Source organism: Myotis daubentonii, chromosome 14, assembly GCF_963259705.1.
Source record: "Myotis daubentonii chromosome 14, mMyoDau2.1, whole genome shotgun sequence".
Taxonomy (NCBI): Eukaryota; Metazoa; Chordata; class Mammalia; order Chiroptera; family Vespertilionidae; genus Myotis; species Myotis daubentonii.
In genome coordinates, this window is record NC_081853.1 from 5835955 (window position 1) to 5857135 (window position 21181).

The window sequence follows — 21181 nt, forward strand, 5'->3', positions numbered from 1 at the left end:
GCCTAAACAATGGAGCTTGAGGAGCTGCTCCAGGAGGGGAGCTGTCGCCACAGAGGAGCAGTGTAACCGGGACTGTGTGTTAGAGGGCCCAGGGAGGCCCTGTGATCCGTCTCCACTGTGCCCCAGGGCTGAAGATGCCCAGCAAACGTTTATTCTGCTCTTCCTTCTCCATGTGAATTGCCTTTCTGTCTTTGAAGTCCCAAACCACTACCTCCCGTTTCTCCTTGGCTCATGGTGGCCTAGAGGTCTGAATTGCCTCATCTGCCCCAGGACCCATGTTCTTAGGAAACCCCCATACATGCATATGTAATAAATGTGGTCAGTTTCTCCTATTAATCTGTCTCCTCATGTTAATGTGATTATTAGTCCAGTCCGAAGAACACAGAAGTGTAGGAGGAAATTCCTGTTCCTCCTCTATCCCTCTATCCCTTCAAACTCTCTTTTTTTCTGCCATGATGAACTATGCTATTTCAAATGGATGCTGCTCCTAATTGTGGGCTGAGTGGCGCACATACTCCATTCAGCCTCAGTGGGCAGGGGCATGAGCAAGAAATAACTCTTACTGCCTTTAGCCATTGAGATTTGAAGCTGATAGGTTACCACAGCATCACCTAGTCGAGCAATTTTCAACATTTTTCATCTCATGGCACACATAAACTAATTACTAAAGTTCTGTGGCACACCAAAAAATCTATATATATAAAGAGGTATTAATGCTAATTGGTCCTAACGGTGTCCCAGTCATGGCCATTCAACAGGTTGTGCATGCATAGGAGCTAGTAGGTGGGGATGGGGGTGGGGACTTGCACCACCAGGACATGAGGCTGCCACCAGGGGCATCAGGACAGGCCACGACAGCCCCCCACCCCCCCAACAGAGGCATGCACAGGCCCACAGGCCACCCGCCCTGGAGGGGGGGGGGTGTCAGGATGGGGGCAGGGCTTCAGCAGAGAGCTCTCAGCACTCCTGTGCTGGGGTCTGAAGGCATGGAGAGGAAGGGAGAACAGATGGGCAGTTAGGGGGTTTAGGCCAGGAGGGGAGAGCAGATAGGCAGTTAGGGGGATCAGGCCAAGAGGGGAGAGCAGTTAAGGTCATCAGGCCAGCAGGGGAGCAGTTAGGGGCAGGCAGGCAGGAGAGCAATTAGGGGCATCAGGCAGGCAGGCAGGTAAGCGCTTAGGTACCAGGGTTCTGGATTACTAGAGGGATCCCAGATTGGAGAGGGTACAGGCCAGGCTGAGGGACACCCTCCACCCCCCTCCACCCCTGTCCCCTGCACAAATTTCATGCACTGGGCCTCTAGTAAATTATATTTTTGCTGATCTAACCAAAAATACGTATAATTTTGATTCATTCACACTGGATGTCTATTGTTGTGTTGGCTGTTGTCATTTTTTTTTATTTGGCAATCTAAGGGAAAAGAGGTCAGTGCCCCTGACTAAACAGTCAGGTATTGCAGGTTTTAAAATTTCTTGTAGCACACCAGTTGAAAATCGCTAACCTCGCCTATTATTTCTATCTCAATAATGTCCATCACAACTAACACTAATGGTACTGGCAGAGACAAAGAATTTATGTGTTATAGCCAGTAAGAGCATGTGCTCTGGAACCAAATCACCGCAGTTCAGAGCCTGGCTTTACCTCTTTTAACTCTGCATTTGGGGCCGGATATTCAAGCTCTCTGAACCTTACTTCCCTCTTTTCCAGCAGAAAGAAAAGAATAAGAGGAGCTGCCTTAGCATGGTCAGTGTCAGGATTAATGAGATAATATTGAATAATTAACACATGCCAGGCATATAGTACAGACTCAATAAAAACCTGTGTTCAGTGTATATATAAATCTCAGACACAACTGAGGAGGAGTGCGAATTAATTTCTTTATTCCAGTGTCAGCTTCCACTGCTTGTCTCCCGCTGTCTTCAAACATTTTTTACCTGCATTCATTAATCCGTGACATAGTTGTACCTTTTCCCTGAGCTTCTGACTTCCTCAGATTTTTCTAGTGTATCTTCCTTTCTGCTTCCAGGTCTTCATAATGCTGTCAATGTTGCCTAGAATTCTTTGCTGCCCCAAATCCAGCCTTAGGTCTTGTTTAGTCCTTCCTACTTCTTCAGGTCTCATTTGAAATATACATATTTTTAATGAAAGCCTTGACCAAGATCTTACCCCACCATCCCAAACGGCCCCTCCAAAGAAGGAAAGAAGGGTGGATAGATGGTCTTGGAGTTCCTCGGGAGGCACAGGAGAAAAACAGGGATGTCTGTTCCGGCAGGAACCCCACTGCCTTTACCTAGCACTGGATGTATATTACAAACACTATGTGAAGCTTCTATTACAATGACAACTTCCGTGAATTAGCATTTTTATATTGCTTTCTGTTGATAACTAATGCCACATCCAAAAGAAAGAACTTTGCACCCGATCTTATTCATACAAACAAGTACACCCATAGAGCCTTCTGTTTATAATAACAAACTACCCTTCTTTTCAACAGTTTAATTAAATACAATTAACTCTGGTTTGTTTTGCCAACCTATTAATGTCAAATTGAATAAAAATAGACTTATGAAAAGATTATAATAAATTCTTTACACTACTGTAAAATTACTCCAATCCTCTGCTCACCACAAATACTTAAGAGCATTTTGAAGTGTGTTAATGAGGACGGTAAAAAAGATTGAGTTTTATCAACTAACTTGCAAGGCTTCTGTGAGGCTTTGACCTCGTCACTGGAGCACCCTTGCCTGTTGGGTATGGTGCTCAGGAGACGCTGAAACACTAATTGCAAATGTATCATCATTTTTAATATCTTCAATCCATGCTTCTCTCTGTATAGGCCAGTCTCTCATGCTGAAACAAATTACCTGGAGGCTTAAAACATAAGAAACATTGGCACTTTTTTTTTTGCTAAGGTTCAAAATATTAGCCACCATGACTCCTAGGCAACTCTTAATATACAAAGATATCATTTTGTATTCAGAGCAAGCAGAAAATATGGGGTAGACATAGGAGTATACAAAAATGGAACCCTAGGATGCAAGCCATGGACATTTAGGTAACATTGTGTTTATCAGTATGTACCTGTATTTCTTCCTTTAGTAGTTGGGTCCTCTGATAAAGAGCTAATGTGTTATTATAAAAACAACACAGTTAATTTGAAAGGCAGCTGATGAAGTATTGATGGATTTTATTATATTTCATTTGACTAGTAGTTCTTTTAGTAGAGTTATAATAAACGTATGATCCATTTTGAGAATCATAAAGCACCAATGCTGACTTTCGGGCTGATGCTAAATTTTAGACTTTTTCCTATTAATAAGTTATTGGCCAGATGTTTAAATTAATTAGTCAAACTTCCCTATTACTTGGGAACATACAGACTCTACCAAACTTACTGATTAGAGTGCTATTGGAAGGAAGGATGCTATAAGTATTGGCCTGTTTATATTGACTTAGAACTCAAGGCTAGTCATTACGGATTCCAGAACAGAGATTAGCCATAAAATCCCTATCTATTGTCTTTTCTGAGTACATGGAAAAGTATCAGAAAACTCGGATGGGTTCATAAAGAGAGTAAAAAAAGCCCAAGTTGTAAAATTTCTATGTGCATCCCTTTATACAATAAACTATTATGGGTGAATGTGTTAGTATCAAGTAGTCCTTCTATACCATCTTTGCTTTGACATTCATATATTTATATAACAATATAAAGAGATGCCAAATACTAGACACCTACTCAGGTGTAGAACAGACATCTTCTCTATTCTCACTTAAGGTAGAGATTTTATAAACAGGAATCTCCATTTCATAGATGAGGCAGGGGGAGTGGCATTGAATTGCCCACACTTACTTAGAGTTAAAAACGTGATAAAATAGAGCTGATATATGAACTCCTGTTTTTACTTATACACCCATCTGCTCTTAGCCCTACAACCACTTGGCCCAGGGTCACTGGTGCCAAGGAGGGTGAGGTCAGGTAAAAATCCTGCAAGCAAGTCAATTCTTTAATTCCCGATGAGGTATGCAACACAACGACGAGTACTTACCCTGTTTCAGGACTCATTCTAAATACTTTGTTTGTATCAACATGTTCAATCATATAAATTGGTATTTTTATTTTTTATTTATTTTTTAAAATATATTTGTATTTATTTTTTTCAGAGAGTATGGAGAGAGATAGTGAAAAACATCGATGAGAGAGAAACAGCTGCCCCAATCAGCTGCCTCCTGCACACCCCCCACTAGGGATGTGCCCGCAACCAAGGTACATGCCCTTGACTGGTATCGAACCTGGGATCCTTCAGTCCACAGGCCGATGCTCTATGCACTAAGCCAAACCTGTTAGAGCTAAATCGTTATTTTTAAATGAATAGCATGGTCCACTTTGAGGAGAAATCAGTTACCTATAAGCACAGGCCAGCGGTCCTGAGGGTGGTGGTTGTTAATTTCCTGAAATCATTCCTCTCTCCTTTACCAGCTCAGTGCCTGAGCACTGCTTGGAAAGACTCAGAGGTTGAATCGACTGAAATACAAAGGGCGCCATGTTGATCAGCAGTGACCGCAGTGGAGTCCTAGGAAGAGTGAACTGTCAGGAACCTGCCATCACTGGCTGTGGGGATATTGCAGGGCAGAGGAAGAAATGTATTTTGCTGGTAAGAGGACTTTCAAAGGGAGACCGCAGGTCTGATTACATAAGCAATTTCTACCTAACATGCTACTGGGCTGCAGGTCTAGAAAGTTTTCTCTGAAAGGCAGCAAGTTCATATGTTTGCAAAAAGACACTGTTGCAAACGATCAAACCACTTACTGGAAAGGTCAGCCCACTTTACAATATCCTAGATAATTTATAAAGTTTCCACATGATAAATGCCAACAATCTCATCAAAAAGTTAAATTGCAGTTATAGAGAATTTTCTTCCCGGGGAAATGAGTCCAATAAATGTAGATTCATCCTCTGCTGCTACTTCTCTGCCTGGAACCACAAAAAGGGCCTCCCAGACTCTTAAAAAAAAATGCGTTGGGAGACAATAGCCTATTACAAATACTTGAAAATGAGGTTCTGTTAACCCAATAAGAAAAGAAAGCACACTTCCAGCCAGGCCTGTGGGCACACAAAGTTAAGACTGAAGCATTACTCAGCCACAGTGCTCAAAATTATTGCGGGACATGCTGAGCTAAGTGCCCAAGACAGTTGCTGGCGAACACAGAACTAGGCCCTCACAGAGAAATGCGCTGTGTGAGTTAGACTGACCACGACCAGCTGGCTGATGCTCCTAAAAGCAAGACTTGGCCGTGAGGGAAGGAGTGCCGGCTGGGGACCCTCTCAGCTTTATCATTATTGCCCACATTTTGCAGGGTTTTGTACACTGAGGTCACAGTACCAACCATGTAGGGTTGCGGTACAGATCAAACATCTTATCTTAAGAAACAGCTTGTACTAGGGTCAATACACAGCACAGACTCAATAAACGGAACCTTATTCAGAGACCAGAGGCCCGGTGCACAAATTCGTGCACAGGTGGGGTCCCTTGGGGTTGGCCTGCGGGCCAAAACTCACAGTCCAATGCTGCCTGCTGCTATTACCTGCTGCTCCATCTCATCCCAGCCCCGCTGTGCCTGCCTGGGGCTCACGGCCAGTCAGTCCCGATCAGGAGAGGCTCATGCCACCACAGTGGTGCTCGCCTGCCATGAGTCCTGCATCTGGCGCCTGTCCTGAGAGGGGGGAGGGCAGGATGCGATCAGCCCACCTGGTGGGCGGTGGAACACCCTTGCGGGTCCGGATCCATCCTGCTGATGTTCACACTGGTTGTCGGGAGCCACCTGGCAGCCGCTTTTATATAGTTTCTTCCTTGTGGAGTGTCTAGGGAGGGGAAGTGGCTGCAGTGCCCAAGGCCAACTTACAGGAGGCCGGAGGTGCTGTCAGGATCATGCCAGCAGCACAGGTCCATAGGTTGGACCTGCAGAACTGCTGAGGGAGGGAGTGGCTGCCACTGGGCTGGTGGGCCACCAAGACAGGTCAGTCAGCTGAGCGGAGGTCCTGCTATGGGAGCACACTGACCACCAGGGGGCAGCTCCTGTGTTGAGCATCTGCCCCTGGTGGTCAGTGCATGGCATAGTGACCAGTGTCAACCGGTTGACTGGTCGACTGGTCATTCGGTCGCTTAGGCTTTTATATATATATAGATGGGAAGCTCTCAACTTGCCCTCCCAAACTCCATGTCTCAAAAAAGTCAATGATCTCTTCTTTAAGATATTTTTAATCAGTAAAATGGAAAAAAATTCTACAAGGTTATTGGGAGGATTCAATGAAACATTAAATACTTAGGAGCATTCATTCTTTAATTCACCCAGTGAATATTTATTTGGCCCTGACTATGTGCTGCAGAATTGCCGACTGCTGGTCTGCAGGGAGTGGAGATCTGGGAGGAGAGCATTGTGGGAGACCTCAGGGACTCGGAGTCTGGCTGTTGCTGCATTTTTGTTAATTAACAGACTTGCTTTTCATAGAAACTCTAATTGTGGATACTGGGACTCTTTCCTTTCATCTTACCTAGCTCTACATCTGTGGTCATTTGTGTACATTAGATTACAAAACAGTAACAAAGAAAACAACCTTGCTTTCTCTTTCATTGGAATAATAAAGTTTTTCTAATAGTCTAGGGCCTATAGCAATTCAGGTCTGCCTGCACCTCCACCCTTGTTCCCCTCACCTGCCTCTAACCTTCCCTTGTTCTGTTCCCTTTAGTGGAATAGACCGCCCTTGATCCTTCACTACCAGCTCAGTCTCTAAGCCCACACATCCGAAGCCCAACACAGATTTACCCACTTCATGGGGGTTTCCCCAACCTTCTCCACTTGGAATGACTGCCTCCTGCTTTAGGGTCACACAGCACGCTGTTGGGGTTGAGCTCATTGTGAAGTAATGAGAAGAATGCCTTGCGACCCTCGGAAGGCGACAGAATTGTCTAATGCCAGACTCTCAAACAGTAGTCACTAGACACCTGTTGCTATTTAAATTTAACCGCAGTTTGGTTCATTTTCCCGTTTTCGAATGAAGTGTTTTATGGCAGCGTTTTGGGGGTAGGAGAAGGATTCTGGAGAAAGTTAAGTCACAGCAGAGCTGGTCATAGACTCTCGCCTGCACACCAGCGTCAGTCGGTTCACAGGCGGTGCCTGGAGAAGAGCTGAGACGCATTCTGACACCACATCGAGGCTCTGTGGGAACAGTCACTGTGATTGATTGTCGAGGCCTGGGATAGAGAGAGGGCAGGGGGCTGGCAGCACAGACGCCATCAATCTGCTTTCACTTCCAAACAACCCCGGGAGGAGCTGTCAGAACTGCTGTCCTACAAACGTTCACCCAGTGACCTAGATTCTCAAACACATGTCCGGAGCGCGGCATCTTGCATTTTCATCAGATACAGAGATATAAGAAGCCACGAAGACAATTGAATTTAACAAGACATCATCTGGGAGGCTTCCGAATAGCATGGTCTCCTGTCAGAGTTCGATGATGGACTTGTCTCTAGTTACAGTTTCCTCATAGAACAGTGGTGTTCAAACGTTCCTTACCACAGCACATTGAGGAAGTGGAATATCAAACTCCTACCAGAGTCCACTTCCCAGGGGAAAAATACTTAGTAATAAATACCTAGAGGGTACATTTATGAATCACTAATTACCTTTATAAAATAACATAAGCCTATTAACATGCTCATATTTTATAAAATGGAGCCCGATAGACATAAAAATAAACATAAAATGTTACTTACCTTGACTTATGTTGCTTGCATAGGCTCTTAGGCAGTACAGATTTGTCCCCATACAAATCAGTGTGAGACTGGTTTGGATATACATGTTTCACACAAGGATACCACAATTCAGGAATGTCTTAAAGTCCAGTCTCCAACAAATTTAAAATCCAAAATATGTAAATATGCATCATTACAGACTACCAAATAGCCCACAGCAAACTTAATTGATAATGAAACTAGACCCACACTATAACTGAAAATCACTAACAACTCAAACAACTCTCAGGATACACTGATAAATTGTGCTTCCCCAAATTGCATGAATTCTATTTGCACGCAGGTATTTTCAATGTTTCCAAGAGAAAAGTATTCTATTTTTTCTAGTAAAATACTGAATTGAGGAAGCTCAGCCAGCCTTAGTTACATGTCGTTTCTAGTAGAATCATAATTCAGTTGGGGTACTAATAAGTAGTCTGTACTTTCATATACAAAATGAAGACACATGAAATCTTTTATTTTATGTTTTCTTATTGATTTCAAAGAGAGGAAGGAATAGGGAGAGAGAGATAGAAACATCAGTGATGAGAGAAAATCATCGATTGGCTGCCTCCTACACCCCCATGCTGGGGATCAAGCCCAAAACCCAGGCATGTGCCCTGACAGGGAATCAAACTGGGACCTCCTGGTTCATGGGTCAATGCTCAGCCACTGAGCCACATCGGCAGGGCAAGACAAATGAAATCTTAAATCACCTGATCAAAAGAATCACAAAAAAAAGCTTTGGGTTTTAAGATAAATTACAACCTATTAGTGGACTTTAGAGAAGATGTTGAAAATTTTAATAAAATGTTCAATTAAGGGTTATACAGGTATCACTATGAGGCCTGCTGCTTCCCTCTGGCTTATTACATTTGAAAATTAGTATTTCCCCCACACCTTAATCTAGAGGAGAATTAATGGACTTTTAGCAAAAATTTAAATGAGACCTCTGTTCAGCCCATTGCCTTCATTCGATAAATGCTCACTGCTTTCAGATCCCCAGTGTCAGACAAAGGGGGCAGAAACCCAGGGTTTCAGCATGCTGGCTGTGACTCAGGCTAGGACTAGACCGTGAGCATCACTGTAAAGCAGGCCAAGACAGATGTGCACAAACGTTCCTTTTCGGGCTCCATTGCCTTCACCTCTCTCCACCCTGCCTGCAAAAAAGGATTTGATAAATTTCTTAGGAATCGAACAGTTGGAGCTGGAGATAATCGTGTCTGTCCCACACAGACAGCCTTCAGGTGGGATACGGCAGTGAGTCAACTTTTGTTTGGCCCACCTGGCGTTTAAAAGATAAGGAAATTGTACCCAAAAGTCTAGGTTTCCATCCTACCTGAAAAGATTGCGTGCTCTGGTCGCACGGAGCCCATCTCAGATGTGCCCCCTACTGGTGCCTATGCTTCTCAGTAGGCACAGTCCAGCATTCTGTCTGTCTGGTCCTCCAGCTGATCCAATCAGTTTGTTAACTGACTGGTCTATGAAGGCATTTGGCTCGCTCATTGATGAAATCATCCAGAACGTTTTCAAATAGTTTTAGCAGAAGGTTTTGAAAATTATACAAAGATGATTTTATCCTGAATCTTGCTCTGTCAAATAGATAAAATCAATGAATCAGTTCCTTGGGCAGCTCAGAGCTTCACTATGTGGCAGAATATACCTTACGGCTCGGTGAGGTATATTCTTGGAGTTGCTAGGCTCCGTGTGAAATCCCTGATTCCGTCCAGCCCTCTCATCTGGAGCCTTGCAACTGACTCCTTAAGGGAGACCTAGGAGCTCCAGCAGCCCGTCCTCACTCCGGTGCTCTCTCCTCATTGGCATTAGGAATCAAACGGCTTAGTTTAATGTGCTGCTTGCCTGGTAGTACGTCATCCTGAAAGCATATAGTATTCTTGCTTGCTGATCAGAATATATTTATTGAATACTTACTCAATATGTATTCAGCGGGACATATCACCAGCTGGCCTACTGACCCCAACCCAAGATATACCATCAATTTCAAGAGTCTTGACCTGCCTTTTCCCGCCACTGTGTGTGGTGGCTCATCTAAATCTGGACCCTGGCATTCTGTCTTCGCTTCAAAGCACATGACTCTTAGTCCTTTCTCCATCCATGCAAGAGGAAATTAGGAAAATCCCATGGATGTGAACAGACTCAGCATGGTTTTATTTGTGGGTAAAATGGAGCATCCCTAGAAAAGATGGTCTAATAAGGAATAATAAGATGAATGCAGGTAATTGCACCAGCAGAACAACCTTGGCTGAGGACGTAGGAGGTCTTCCTCCTCCCATACTCAGTGAGGACTGGTTTGCCCGCTTCCCTACATGGATGCAGAATCCGCTGCAGCATACCTATCCACCTTCTGAGAGAACGTGCGTCACTGTAATAATATTACTTCTCTTTCTTTCTCTGCAACTTTATTATATAAAGACAGAGAAGGAGAAATAGTGGGCCAAGATGACCCCTAAGTGCCTTGAAGACATTATCTTTTGAGAATTCTATTCGTTTACACAAATCGTTTAAAAAAAAATCATCTTGCCCTGGCCAGTGTTCCTCAGTGGTTACAGCGTTGGCCCCACACCAAAGGGTCTGATTCCAGGTCAAAGGCACCTACTGGCTTGCAGGTTCTATCCTGGGCCCCAGTCAGGGGCGAGCAGGAGACAAACAATCAATGTGTCTCTCCTCTCTCTCTCTCTCTCTCTCTCTCTCGCTCGCTCTCTCTTTTTCTCTCCTCCCTCCCTTCCACTCTTTCTAAAAATCCATGAGAAAAATATTGTGGCGGGAGAACGTTAACCTTCATTTTACCCTAAAGAAGGAAAAAAAAATGCTTGTGTAGAGTTATTTTCTCACTGTTACAAAGATACAGTGAATTTTTCTCTTGATATCAAAAAATTTGAAAGCAAAAATCCTTTCCCTATTTGCTAAGTGAATTTTCTCTCCAGTCCCCCAAGACCAAGATTTTAAATCTCTAGACTCTAGAGTCTAGATAGAGGGAAAAAATCATGCCATGACTGAAAACCCATAAGGATTTAATTTTTTACTACATTTGTAAGAATATTCTTTGGGTTATTTTGATTAATGGAATGGCTGTCAAATATGGAATAAAGTCAAATATCTACTCAAAGATATTGCACAGATACACACAAGTTCTACTGCCAACTTAATGTTTGCATCACTCTTCATTGGAGGTAGCTCCTAATTATAAACACACATTCACTTACAGGTAGTAACCAATAAGGAAAAGCTTAAGATTTTACCAGAACAGTCATTCCTTCTTTCCTTTATTATTTCACATATTTCCTGAGCACCTATTACATGTCAAGTTTCTTACCAGAAGTGAGAGATAAAAAGATGAGCAGCACAGGATTCCAGAATTACCTTGGCGCACACTCCTCAACACACATCTGTGGTATGAATAGGCACTGTAGATGTTGACCAAATTAAAAATGTTTGGAAATATAAGTTAAACACAATCAGGTTTCCTACTGGCGAACTTCCCAAAACCTCTACACACAACACACACTGCAGCCCCCAAGAGAGGACACGCCAGGAAGTGAGCGTCCCCCACCCCGCCCCCCAGCAGCTGTCTCCAAGGGGCATCTGGAGGAGACAGTGTTTTGTGAGCTGGGAAATGTTAGCCTAGACATTTCACTCAATATTGAATATTGGAAGCTCTTGAAAAGAAAAGGGCTTCATGATATTTCCCTACTTATCCTTCTTTCTGTTCTTTAAATTGGAAATATTGTTTGATAATATTTCTAATGTAACCATAAAACTATCTGTAGGAAATATTTTGAGCTTTTCATTTAAAAAAGCAATATATACCCATACTAAAAACAAATCTAAAAACTAGAGAATTAGAGAAAAAACTCATTTATTTTAGTTCTCCCACTACGGAGAACACTTATAAAGAATGCTCATGTTCTTTTTGACATTTTTATGCATGTGCAAATATTTTTTTCCACAAAAATTATTTCGATGCTGAGTCTTCTGTTCCTTGTTTTCTTCAGTCAACAGTAGATCATGGGCATTTTTGTGCACAGGAGTATGAACATGTCATCGTTTGCAGTAGCCACAGTGAATCCCATTGCGTAGATGTTCCAGAATTTGTTTGATCAATGTGCTTCTGAGAGAAATGAGACTCCCCTCTAACTTTTTGCTACTGAGATCATTGTTGTAATAACTAAACCTTAACATACATCTTTTCATATTTGTCAATCACTTTATTAGGATAAATGTCTAGAAATGAAATTGTTATGATTTGCACATTTTACATTTTGGGAGACACTGCCAAATTGTGTTTTTTTAAAAATGTTGTACCAGTTTATACACTGGAGCTTTGAGAATTTTATACAAAATTTAAAATTGGAAGAGGTTTTACTTTAAGAAATTAACAAATGAAAGCTAATGATCATTTGTACAACTTCCAAATATTTGTTTGTATTATGGTATAATATCTATTTCCCTTACCTATGAATTGAGGGCATAGGGTTGAGTTCACATGAGTAACAGTGTTTATATAGCACTGAAATAATTCTAAGTTCGTGAGTTTGACAGAAAATATTTATTTGCATCTCTTACTTGGTTTTGAAATTTGGGGTCTTCTCAAATGTCCATAGCTGCCCTCTGACTCTGGGATGAGGTCAGTATTAGCAAACAGATGATCAATGGGTTATCACAAGCATCAGCTTACACCAAATATCAACCTGTCTGCTCTAAACTTCACACCAATTCACTCACTCAGCAGCCTTGTACTAGTCCAAATCCTTCAAAAGCAATATGCTGCCACTGTTGTCCTCACTATTTCTATTTCTATTACAATTGCTAAACGAACTCTTCATTGCAATGCCTTGGCATTCTAATGCGTAAGCCTCTGGCAGCTTTCAATAAAGTAATAAGGAACAATGAGGTAAAAATAAGTATGAAGCAATGCTTTTTAATATTTTAATTTAAAAAACACTTTAAAATGAATGGTAATGTTTAGTGTGTAATAATTAAGTCATAAATGCATACCTCTAAATATAGAGTTTGCTTAATATAGCTTTAAATCAGGCTAGGTGCAAGTTACACAGATGATTCTATTCAGAGCAATCTTTTTATACATCATTTCCCTACATCCCTGTCAATAAAATAGCAGTGACTGCAGAATAAATGATTCATTAGGCTCTTATAACTTCTTGTCTCATGTAATTTATCTACATAATTTTAAATTACTAGAGACTCTCAAGGATCTTTTCTCACTAAAGTGTTTTGAAATTATCCATATTTTATTAAGTTTCAAGGACAACCCTTCACACACACACCCACACACCCTCACATTTGAAATTAAGTAACCATTTAAATTGCTGTCATAATTCATATATTCATAAGGGAGGAAACTAATGCTAAATTAGAAAGTTACATTTAGCATACCATTCATCCTTTTTTATCTGTTACCCAACAACTGGTGATTAGAAGGACTTGAAGCTATTTTAACCCCCTGGACAGCGAGATCCACTTTCAAGGATCCTTGGTTAGGCTGCCTTTCTCAATGGAGTGCCCTCCTCCTCGCTGTATTGCATATATAATAGGCGTGAGTGTTCTTCAAGTTGGGATAGCAATTTCCTACATTATTCCCGCAATAAAAATGCGATTTAGCCAAATATTAAATTATTGCAATTACAAATCTGTTAATCTAGCGCACATTTTACTCATTTGTGTAACTTTAAAATTCACTTTCATTTGATTGACTGTTTTAATCTCCCTTAACTAGTGAGTAACTGAAAATAAAGGGTTCGTTCCTAGCACTGCGAGGACGAAAAATAGGAAGTGCTTAGGGACTGCAGGGGGATATATTAAAATCTGTCCGTTTTCTCGTTTACATATTCTCATTCTGTGTGTGTACAAACCCACTGCAGTGAGAAGGCAGAGCCTCAACTCGCGGTCTCACCAAAGCACCGCGCTGGCTCCATGTGTTGACAGCAGAAATTGGCCCACATCTCGAGCCATTTCCTCGGAAGACCCAGCCTGGCTGGTGCCGTCCAGGTGCCGCACACTCGGAACAGGGGCGCCTGGGAACAGTTCCACGCATCTGTCAGTGCAGTGGCTCATTCTTGAGAGACTGCGATTGGCTGCCTGGGACCCGAGCGCCATCAATCTTACCGGGTAGGGGATGGCCGGGCGGCCTGTAAGAGGCTGAAAGAGGGCCAGCCCGTCCAGCACGGAGGAGGGGGCCTTAAAGCCCCGCTCTCCCTCCTCCGGGGCGCTGAGTGAAAGATCTGTCATCTCTCCCATTTCCTGGTGCTTGGTATGCACACGGTGTCTGCCTGCTCCTGCTCCAGGAAAGAGGCGATTTTTCAAGCTTAGGCAAATGTGGCAAAGCGCAGGGTCTGCTGGGGTCTCATTTTTCCTCATCATGTCACTGGTTTGAACGGATTTGAGAAAATGAGATTATGTTTTTCCTCTTTTCTCCTTTATCCAGCTATTTGTTTATTTATTTGCTCATTTAGAGGTGGGTTGTCACAGAGAACTGGCCCGATTTCTCTCTTGTTTTCATACACATTTCATTAGTGTCCCTGAAGATTTAAGACCCCAAAGGGAAACATCCCAGATCTCATCACAAAAAGCATAGATTTACTCTTAAAATCAAAACAGAAGGCCACATTAAAGAAGAGCATTTCTGAATGAAATAATCTAGAATATTGCCATGTCCAAGATCTATTGCTTTAATCTTTTCAGCTATTCTTAAAACCCCAAGGAAGTTGAATAAACATATTACATACATTGGACTTTCAATTTAATATCGTTTTAATCTTTCTGTGTCTGGAAAGAATATTTATAGTTTCTTCATTTCATCAATGAATCTGAAATGAGTCTCAGATATAAAAGCACTTGGGGTTGAAATTGGTGTCAGTGCTGGTTTCCTGGGGTATTTGAAGCACAGATTGATGACATAACACTATGCATTGGTGATCATAAGCAGTTTCTGAGGGTAGACAATGAGAAAACTAATACGAGGTTTCACTTCAGCCAGAACCTAATGGTGTGTTTCTGAGTTTAAAATTATAACGTTTTTATAATAAGCCTCATAAAGACATGAGTTTATTACGTAGCATAGTCATAACCCCTCATTAAAAAAAAAAAAAAAAACCCTCGAAGATTAACTGATTACCAGAGACAGTGTATGTGGAGCTTATTGCAAACTGCGCTGTTTCTCCTGGCTGTATGCATCGAGAGGGAAACAAGACACATCATATTTGGTGACTATGCTAGCCAGGTACCATGTAGTTTAACACAACAGCAAAAGTGAAAACGAAGTTTTGACCTCAGTGGATGGACTAGATGTGTGAACAGCAAATGTTGGTCACCAACATCCCTGGCCTTCTCTCCTCAGCTGGTAAGTGGGACGATGTCAGTAATTCCTGATATTAATGAAGAGCTTTACAACTTACAAAGCACTTCGGAGGAGATTGCTCCATCTACACCCCGAAACATCCCTCGAGGGGAGGGAAATGGAGCCCAGGAAGAAAAGGGACTTGCCCAAGGTCAGGGCACTAATGTTAAAAGGCGATGGCCAGCTCTGCTCTCTGCCTCATTATTTGCCACCCCCTCCCCCTAACCCCCCTCCCCCGCCCGTCCGCCACGCCCCCTTTCCAATGGCTTTGCAGTTCAAGTGAGTCCATGCATTGACATAACTTGAAAGTTTTCACAGATTTTGCCAAGGGACTGCCAGTTCCTCAGGGGCTACTTGGCATTGTTCTCTGCCCTGAGAGGCATTGCTTACAGCCTCCTGGGGACCAGGCTCCGGGGAAATGGCTGGCCTGGCCGCCAATGGCCGTCACTGCCCTGTGGTCTCAGCCACCCCGTCCCTCAGAGCTTCCCTCTCTGCCAGAGGAGGGGGAGGGGCTTGCACAGACTTGCACAAGGGCCAAGCGGAGCCACGGCATTAACCTGGGGAGTAACTGAAACTCCGGCAGTTGCGTTTGTTAAGTGTCCCTGCGGTTAAGAAGGATCAGGGATGCAGGTTCCCCGCGCGATTTGTATGACTATGTAACAAGTCAAAGCCATTTTTGCCAGAACGGATCTGTGACTAACTGACTGGAGGCGACGTGCGGGTTCCCAAACCCACGTCTGCGGCTCCTCCGCCTGGCACCGGAGCCCGGGTGCCCGGCGGTGCGGCTCCGGGCCCCGGACCCACGCGGCAGAAAGGCGGGCGCGCCCCGCGATGGAGCGCGACCCAGGCCCACCGGCGGGGTCCCCGGCCCCCGCCTCCCTCCTCCTCCAGGGCGTGGGGAGCGAGGGTGGCTGGGCCCCAGGCAGCCCCGGCGGCCGCAGCCCGGACCTCGGGCCGCCCCCGACCCTCCTCCCGGGCGACCCGGGCTCCGCGGGAGCAGCTGGCGCGCAGGAGGACCTGCCGCACCCGCTCCTGGCGGCCGCCCAGCCGGATGCAGGGGCGCCGGCAGGTGATGCTGGAGGACAGGACCCGCCGGGACCCGGGATCCGGGATCCGGGATCCGGACCCGAGCGCGGCTGCGGAGCCGGGAGGCAGAGGCGTGGACGCGGCGGAGGAAGCCGGCGGAGGCGGGAGGCCGGGGGGGGGGGGGGGGTGGTTGGAGAGGGGGGTGCGGGGCCGGTAGCCATGAGAACTGCGGCTCGCGAGCTCGGGCGCAACTGGTCCCCGGAGCTCTGACCTGGGGGCGGCGCCCGGAGACGGCGGGAGAAGGCGGGGGTGCAGGAAATGGACGCAGAGGCTGAAGCTAAACCGAAAATGGACGGAAATCTCTCTGAGAAGCTGGGCGGGTGCGGACGATCGAGCTGGGGAACAGTGATGAGAAAGCTGGCGAGGCAAAGGAGGCGAGAAACCCCCAGATTTCAGAGCGAGGCCACGAAAGGGTAAACAACATATTCTGAACAGAAAGACCAAGAAAGCAAAAATGCTTCCAGAACTCAAAATCCAATACAGGGAAAACACCCAACCAGGCTCGGGGGAACTGGCCCCTGAAGCTGCCGAGAGAAGCCGCGGAGATACTGGTGAACAGAAAGGGAAGAAAGGGAGAAAGGAGGGAAGACAGATTATACCAGACAAGAAATAGTAAGTTACTTTTTAATTTCTTTTTCATTGACAAACTATTTCCAAAGTCAGTTTGGGCACGAATATTCCCACAAAATTCTTAGCCCCTTACACACCAAGATGATAGCATCTACACTAGATAAAAATGCATCCAAGAATACACACACATTATTTCGTCAGTTGCAAAGATCATATTTTGTCCCCCTAAAAACAATCTCCAAGTCTTGAAAATTATCCCACCTCTTACAGAATATTCTATTTTTGGCCAAAGTACACAAAACAAAGGACTTTTCAGTGTGTGTGTGTGTGTGTGTGAGAGAGAGAGAGAGAGAGAGAAAGAGAGAGAGAGAGAGGCTCTTAGAGACAACCCCGCCAAGCCATTTTAGTGACCCCCTTTTCCCAAGGCCTCTAGCCAACAATATGTCTTGGAATTCAGAGGCGAGCTGCCCAGACCACAGCACAGGAGTCGCCTGCCTTCACCATCTGTTAAGGAGACAGCGGCGAGCCTGGGGCTGCAGGGAGCCAGCGGCTTACCTGGTCTGTGCAGGTGGGGCTGCTGGAAAGTGTGCTGGAGGGCTCCGTGGCAGAGCAGCATGGCACAGGCACTTATCCACAGGTACAGGGCCCAGGACATCGCCGAGACCACCGCCATGCTCTGGAGGGGACAGCAGACAGGGAGGGTCAGCCCCAGCTCCCAGGCCCCAGCCCACTCAGCTCCACTGAGGAGAGCAGGGGGCCTGGGGCTCATGCCCCTCTGCTGCTAGAAAACAAGGCCAGCAGAGGTCATGCTGCGCAGCAGGACTGAAGAAAAGTACTCTCCAGAAGATCATGCATTCATTTGTGAAATTCAGCAAAACCAAACTCCAGGAATTGCCAAAAGACAAAAATAAATTAAAGTTTGCCTATGGCTTAGGCAGTTTGAAACATAGTATCCTAACTAACCTTCCTGCTTGACACACTGATCTGTAAGTGACAGTTTTTCCAGGCACTGGAAAGCTGCACACTCCTGCTCATTCTAACTTCATTGCAAGTCTGACATAATGAAAGGAAAGAATGGATTCTTTTTTTTTTTTTTTAATTCTACAGTCATGAATTTTTAATCACTATGCTATCTTCTAAACTAAGTAATCATTTCTCAGAGGCATGTTGTAATCTCCTGATAGAATCAGTCTCTCTGGCTGGACTTAAAATCAGAAGGAATTGTCTTCAGCCAGAATGAGTTTCACATGCAAGACCTGTGCGTCTGCCATAGAGCAAGCCGTAATTTACAATATTGCTTCGCCGCCTCGGATCCCGTTGTGGCATCTGAGGTACAGTGCTGATGAATATGCATATACAGGTGGTGTATGCATTTATGGATGAGCACACACCTTTTCACAGGCACCGAAACTTTGACAGTCTTATCTGCACCCATACGGACCTTAGAGCTGCAAAGGCTCAGCTACGCTACATAATGTCCAATTTCTCAAACAACACCTTCTGCCGCACTTCATCTTGCCAGATTAATCAATTTGAACATCATCCTCACTCAGCCAGTGATAGGGAAGCATTTTCTACACAGGAATACAGTGAAGTGTATGCTATTCTCTTAGGTAGAGAGAGCTTCGGAACCAAGTTTGTTTCTTTTTCTTTTTCTTTTCTTTTTTTAATTTCCCATTGTCAAATCATACACTTCAAGTATTCCAACTATATATTTAAAACCTGCTAGTGACCTCCCATTGTGGCTTTTTTACTCAGGAAAATTAGTACTCTTTCAAGAGACTGTAATTTTAGAAAGCAAAAATATGCATTATATGTGTGTGTACAGACATAGTACAAGCTAATTTATGGGTTTTAAGAGAGAGATGTCTTTAAGAAGGGTTTTAGGACTATAATAGACAAATGGTGACAACCATAATTAAGTGCAAAGTAGGAAAACATTATTTTCAACAGCTTGTGCTTTTCCGGCCCCAGTCTGGGATTCAGATGGACCATCCACTTTCTAGTTGTCTCACTGCCCACTGTTTACTTGTGTATACAACAGATTTAGCTCATTGTCTCCAGAACTATCAGTGTAACATAGATTCATTCTCTTCAGCAGTTAAATAGCAACACCCCTCCTGGGAATCCTGAATGAATGCATTTTGGGGTCTTTGCAAAATACCCTGAAAATTATAGAAAGACAAAGCAGAGGTGACCGTGGCACGCACTGACTGCTTGTGAATTTCAGCTAAAATGCAGCAGGAATTAATCTAAACTTGGAAAAGCCTACCACAATCAAAATGTCACAGTTGTCCAGTGCCTCTTGCTCATTTCATCACCCACTTGATCTTGGCACTCAGAAAGATTACTGTGACTTGACCTTTACAGGATTTTCTTTCTTTTCCTTTCTTTTAAATTTAACTTTCTTTCATTCTCAGCATTACTTTCAAGGTCCCTACATATCGCTCCATAGCTTACTCTCTATGTTGATAGGTGCTTTCCCCCAGATAATGCATGCAGCCTTACCGAGTTCCCTAGAGAAGACTGAATAGGTTACAAATCTGCTTTCTGAATCTTAAATCCTGAGAAGAGGCTTCTTACCTGAGAAATCCAGCCAGGAGCAGAGCTCTCTGTTAGTGTTCATTGGAAAGCTCTACCACTTTCTAAAACCCATCTGTGCCACAATTCGAGATATTTTTAAAGAGAGCTTCCAATAGTCTTCTTTATCAGGATTTTTAAAAAAATGTTTCTTCTTTTCTGATGCTATTTCCACAATAAAGGAGACATCGGGTTCATTCAGACTGTATTGTCAAAAGAGGAGCCAAGGTTTGAGGCTGGAAACCTTGTCATTTTCACCTTTAAATCATCTCCTGGCGTCACCTCTGCCTGACGAGACCTTTGAAGTGATGGTGAGATAATGTGCAGTTTCCTGATGAGAATCAGTTTATAATTAATGACGGACCATCCCCTCTCCGGTGCATTCAGGGCAGAGTAGGCAGCAAAATGTAGGAGCTGGGCTGCTACACGGTGCTGTAAGTAGCAGGAGTCTGTTTCAATACATCCCTCCTCTGTAAAGTATCACATGTCTTAAAGTGACATTACCTCTATTACAGCTACAGTGGGTTGTACTACCTGCCCACTAACTCTTCCACAACTCGAGCAGCACTGTAACACTGTAGTGCCTGGTACGTTAGGTTAGAGATTGTATCAATAACACTCATTTGCCAAAAGAATAAAGAAGGAAGGAGAAACAAAAGCAAAAAGCATTCTGCAAAATATTGATAGCGTTAATGGGTATTAGACTTCTAAAGTAAATGGGAAAGTGAAATATGAGCCATTTCTAACCCCTTAATGTTCTTATAACCAATAAGTTAACAAAAAATGTTGGTAAGTTCATATACATTCAAGTCTCTCAAATGTTTTGACAGCTAAATCTGGGAATATGGCATATCTGGAATACAATATAATGTTTATCTGCATAAGCCCCATAAAAACCTTCTGAGTTTTTTTTAACATGTTTAATAAATAGAAATATGTCATTTCCAGTATTGAAGTCTGGGTTTTGACAAATAAATATACCGAAAGCGCTATCTTTAAATGTCCCTCCTTCTCAAATAAAATGCTGAGATGGGAAGAGGAAATACTCAAAAGTTCAATATTTTGTTCTAGTGCTAAGGTTTGAACACTTTCTTCTTTGGAAATCTATTGTGTTTGGATTGTACCTAAATATCAACAATGTAAGGCCACTTATAGACGGCATTGCACCAGCCATGATTCTCAGAAATACTCATCCAATTCTTTCACAAATCCCTTATAAAGCACCTAGTGTGTGCAGATGCATTGGGACGAGGCAGAAAACACGATTGACGTGATCTCCATGGTCAAAGATTCTAGTCTTTCGTGTTGTTTTGAAAATCAAGTTAATTCTCATAATTTTCCTCCTCAGGAGCCTTTTGAAATGCTCCAGAACACTCTCTTGCCTTTTTGCAGGCATTATAAAGAAGGTTTGCTGCTGCAATGGATACCTGGAAGCCATTGTCTCTTCCCGTTTTACAAACAATGAGAGAGTGCGGGCCCTCAGACTCATCAGTCTTTCCCACTGGTCTTCCTCATTGCACCGTGCACGCATAATAGCTCTTTGTAACTTAACTGTTTAGTGAATCAGACCAATAAACAAATTTCAAGATAACAGTGACTACTAATCTTACAGTTAAAAATAAGTCAAACACCAGAGTTCTACTTGGTATTGTATGTGTCCTTTCTGTGGTTCATTATTGTTGTATTGGTGAATATATATAGAAAGTTGACACAGACTGGGCAATATCAAGACTAAAATAATAACATCAGTTATAACAGCAGCAGCTAATAGTATGTTTCCTGT

The 21181-nt window shown here is 43.6% G+C and overlaps 1 protein-coding gene across 1 annotated transcript in view; it reads right to left on the reverse strand.

Moving 5' to 3' along the window:
• TAFA1 (TAFA chemokine like family member 1) overlaps positions 1-17491 on the reverse strand; it is a 499757-nt gene extending 482266 nt beyond the window's left edge. The window contains exon 1 of the mRNA XM_059663020.1: positions 17374-17491. Within this exon, the coding sequence (XP_059519003.1) occupies positions 17374-17491 (118 nt within the window). The remainder of the gene's footprint in view (positions 1-17373) is intronic.
• Between the last annotated feature and the right edge of the window lie 3690 nt (positions 17492-21181).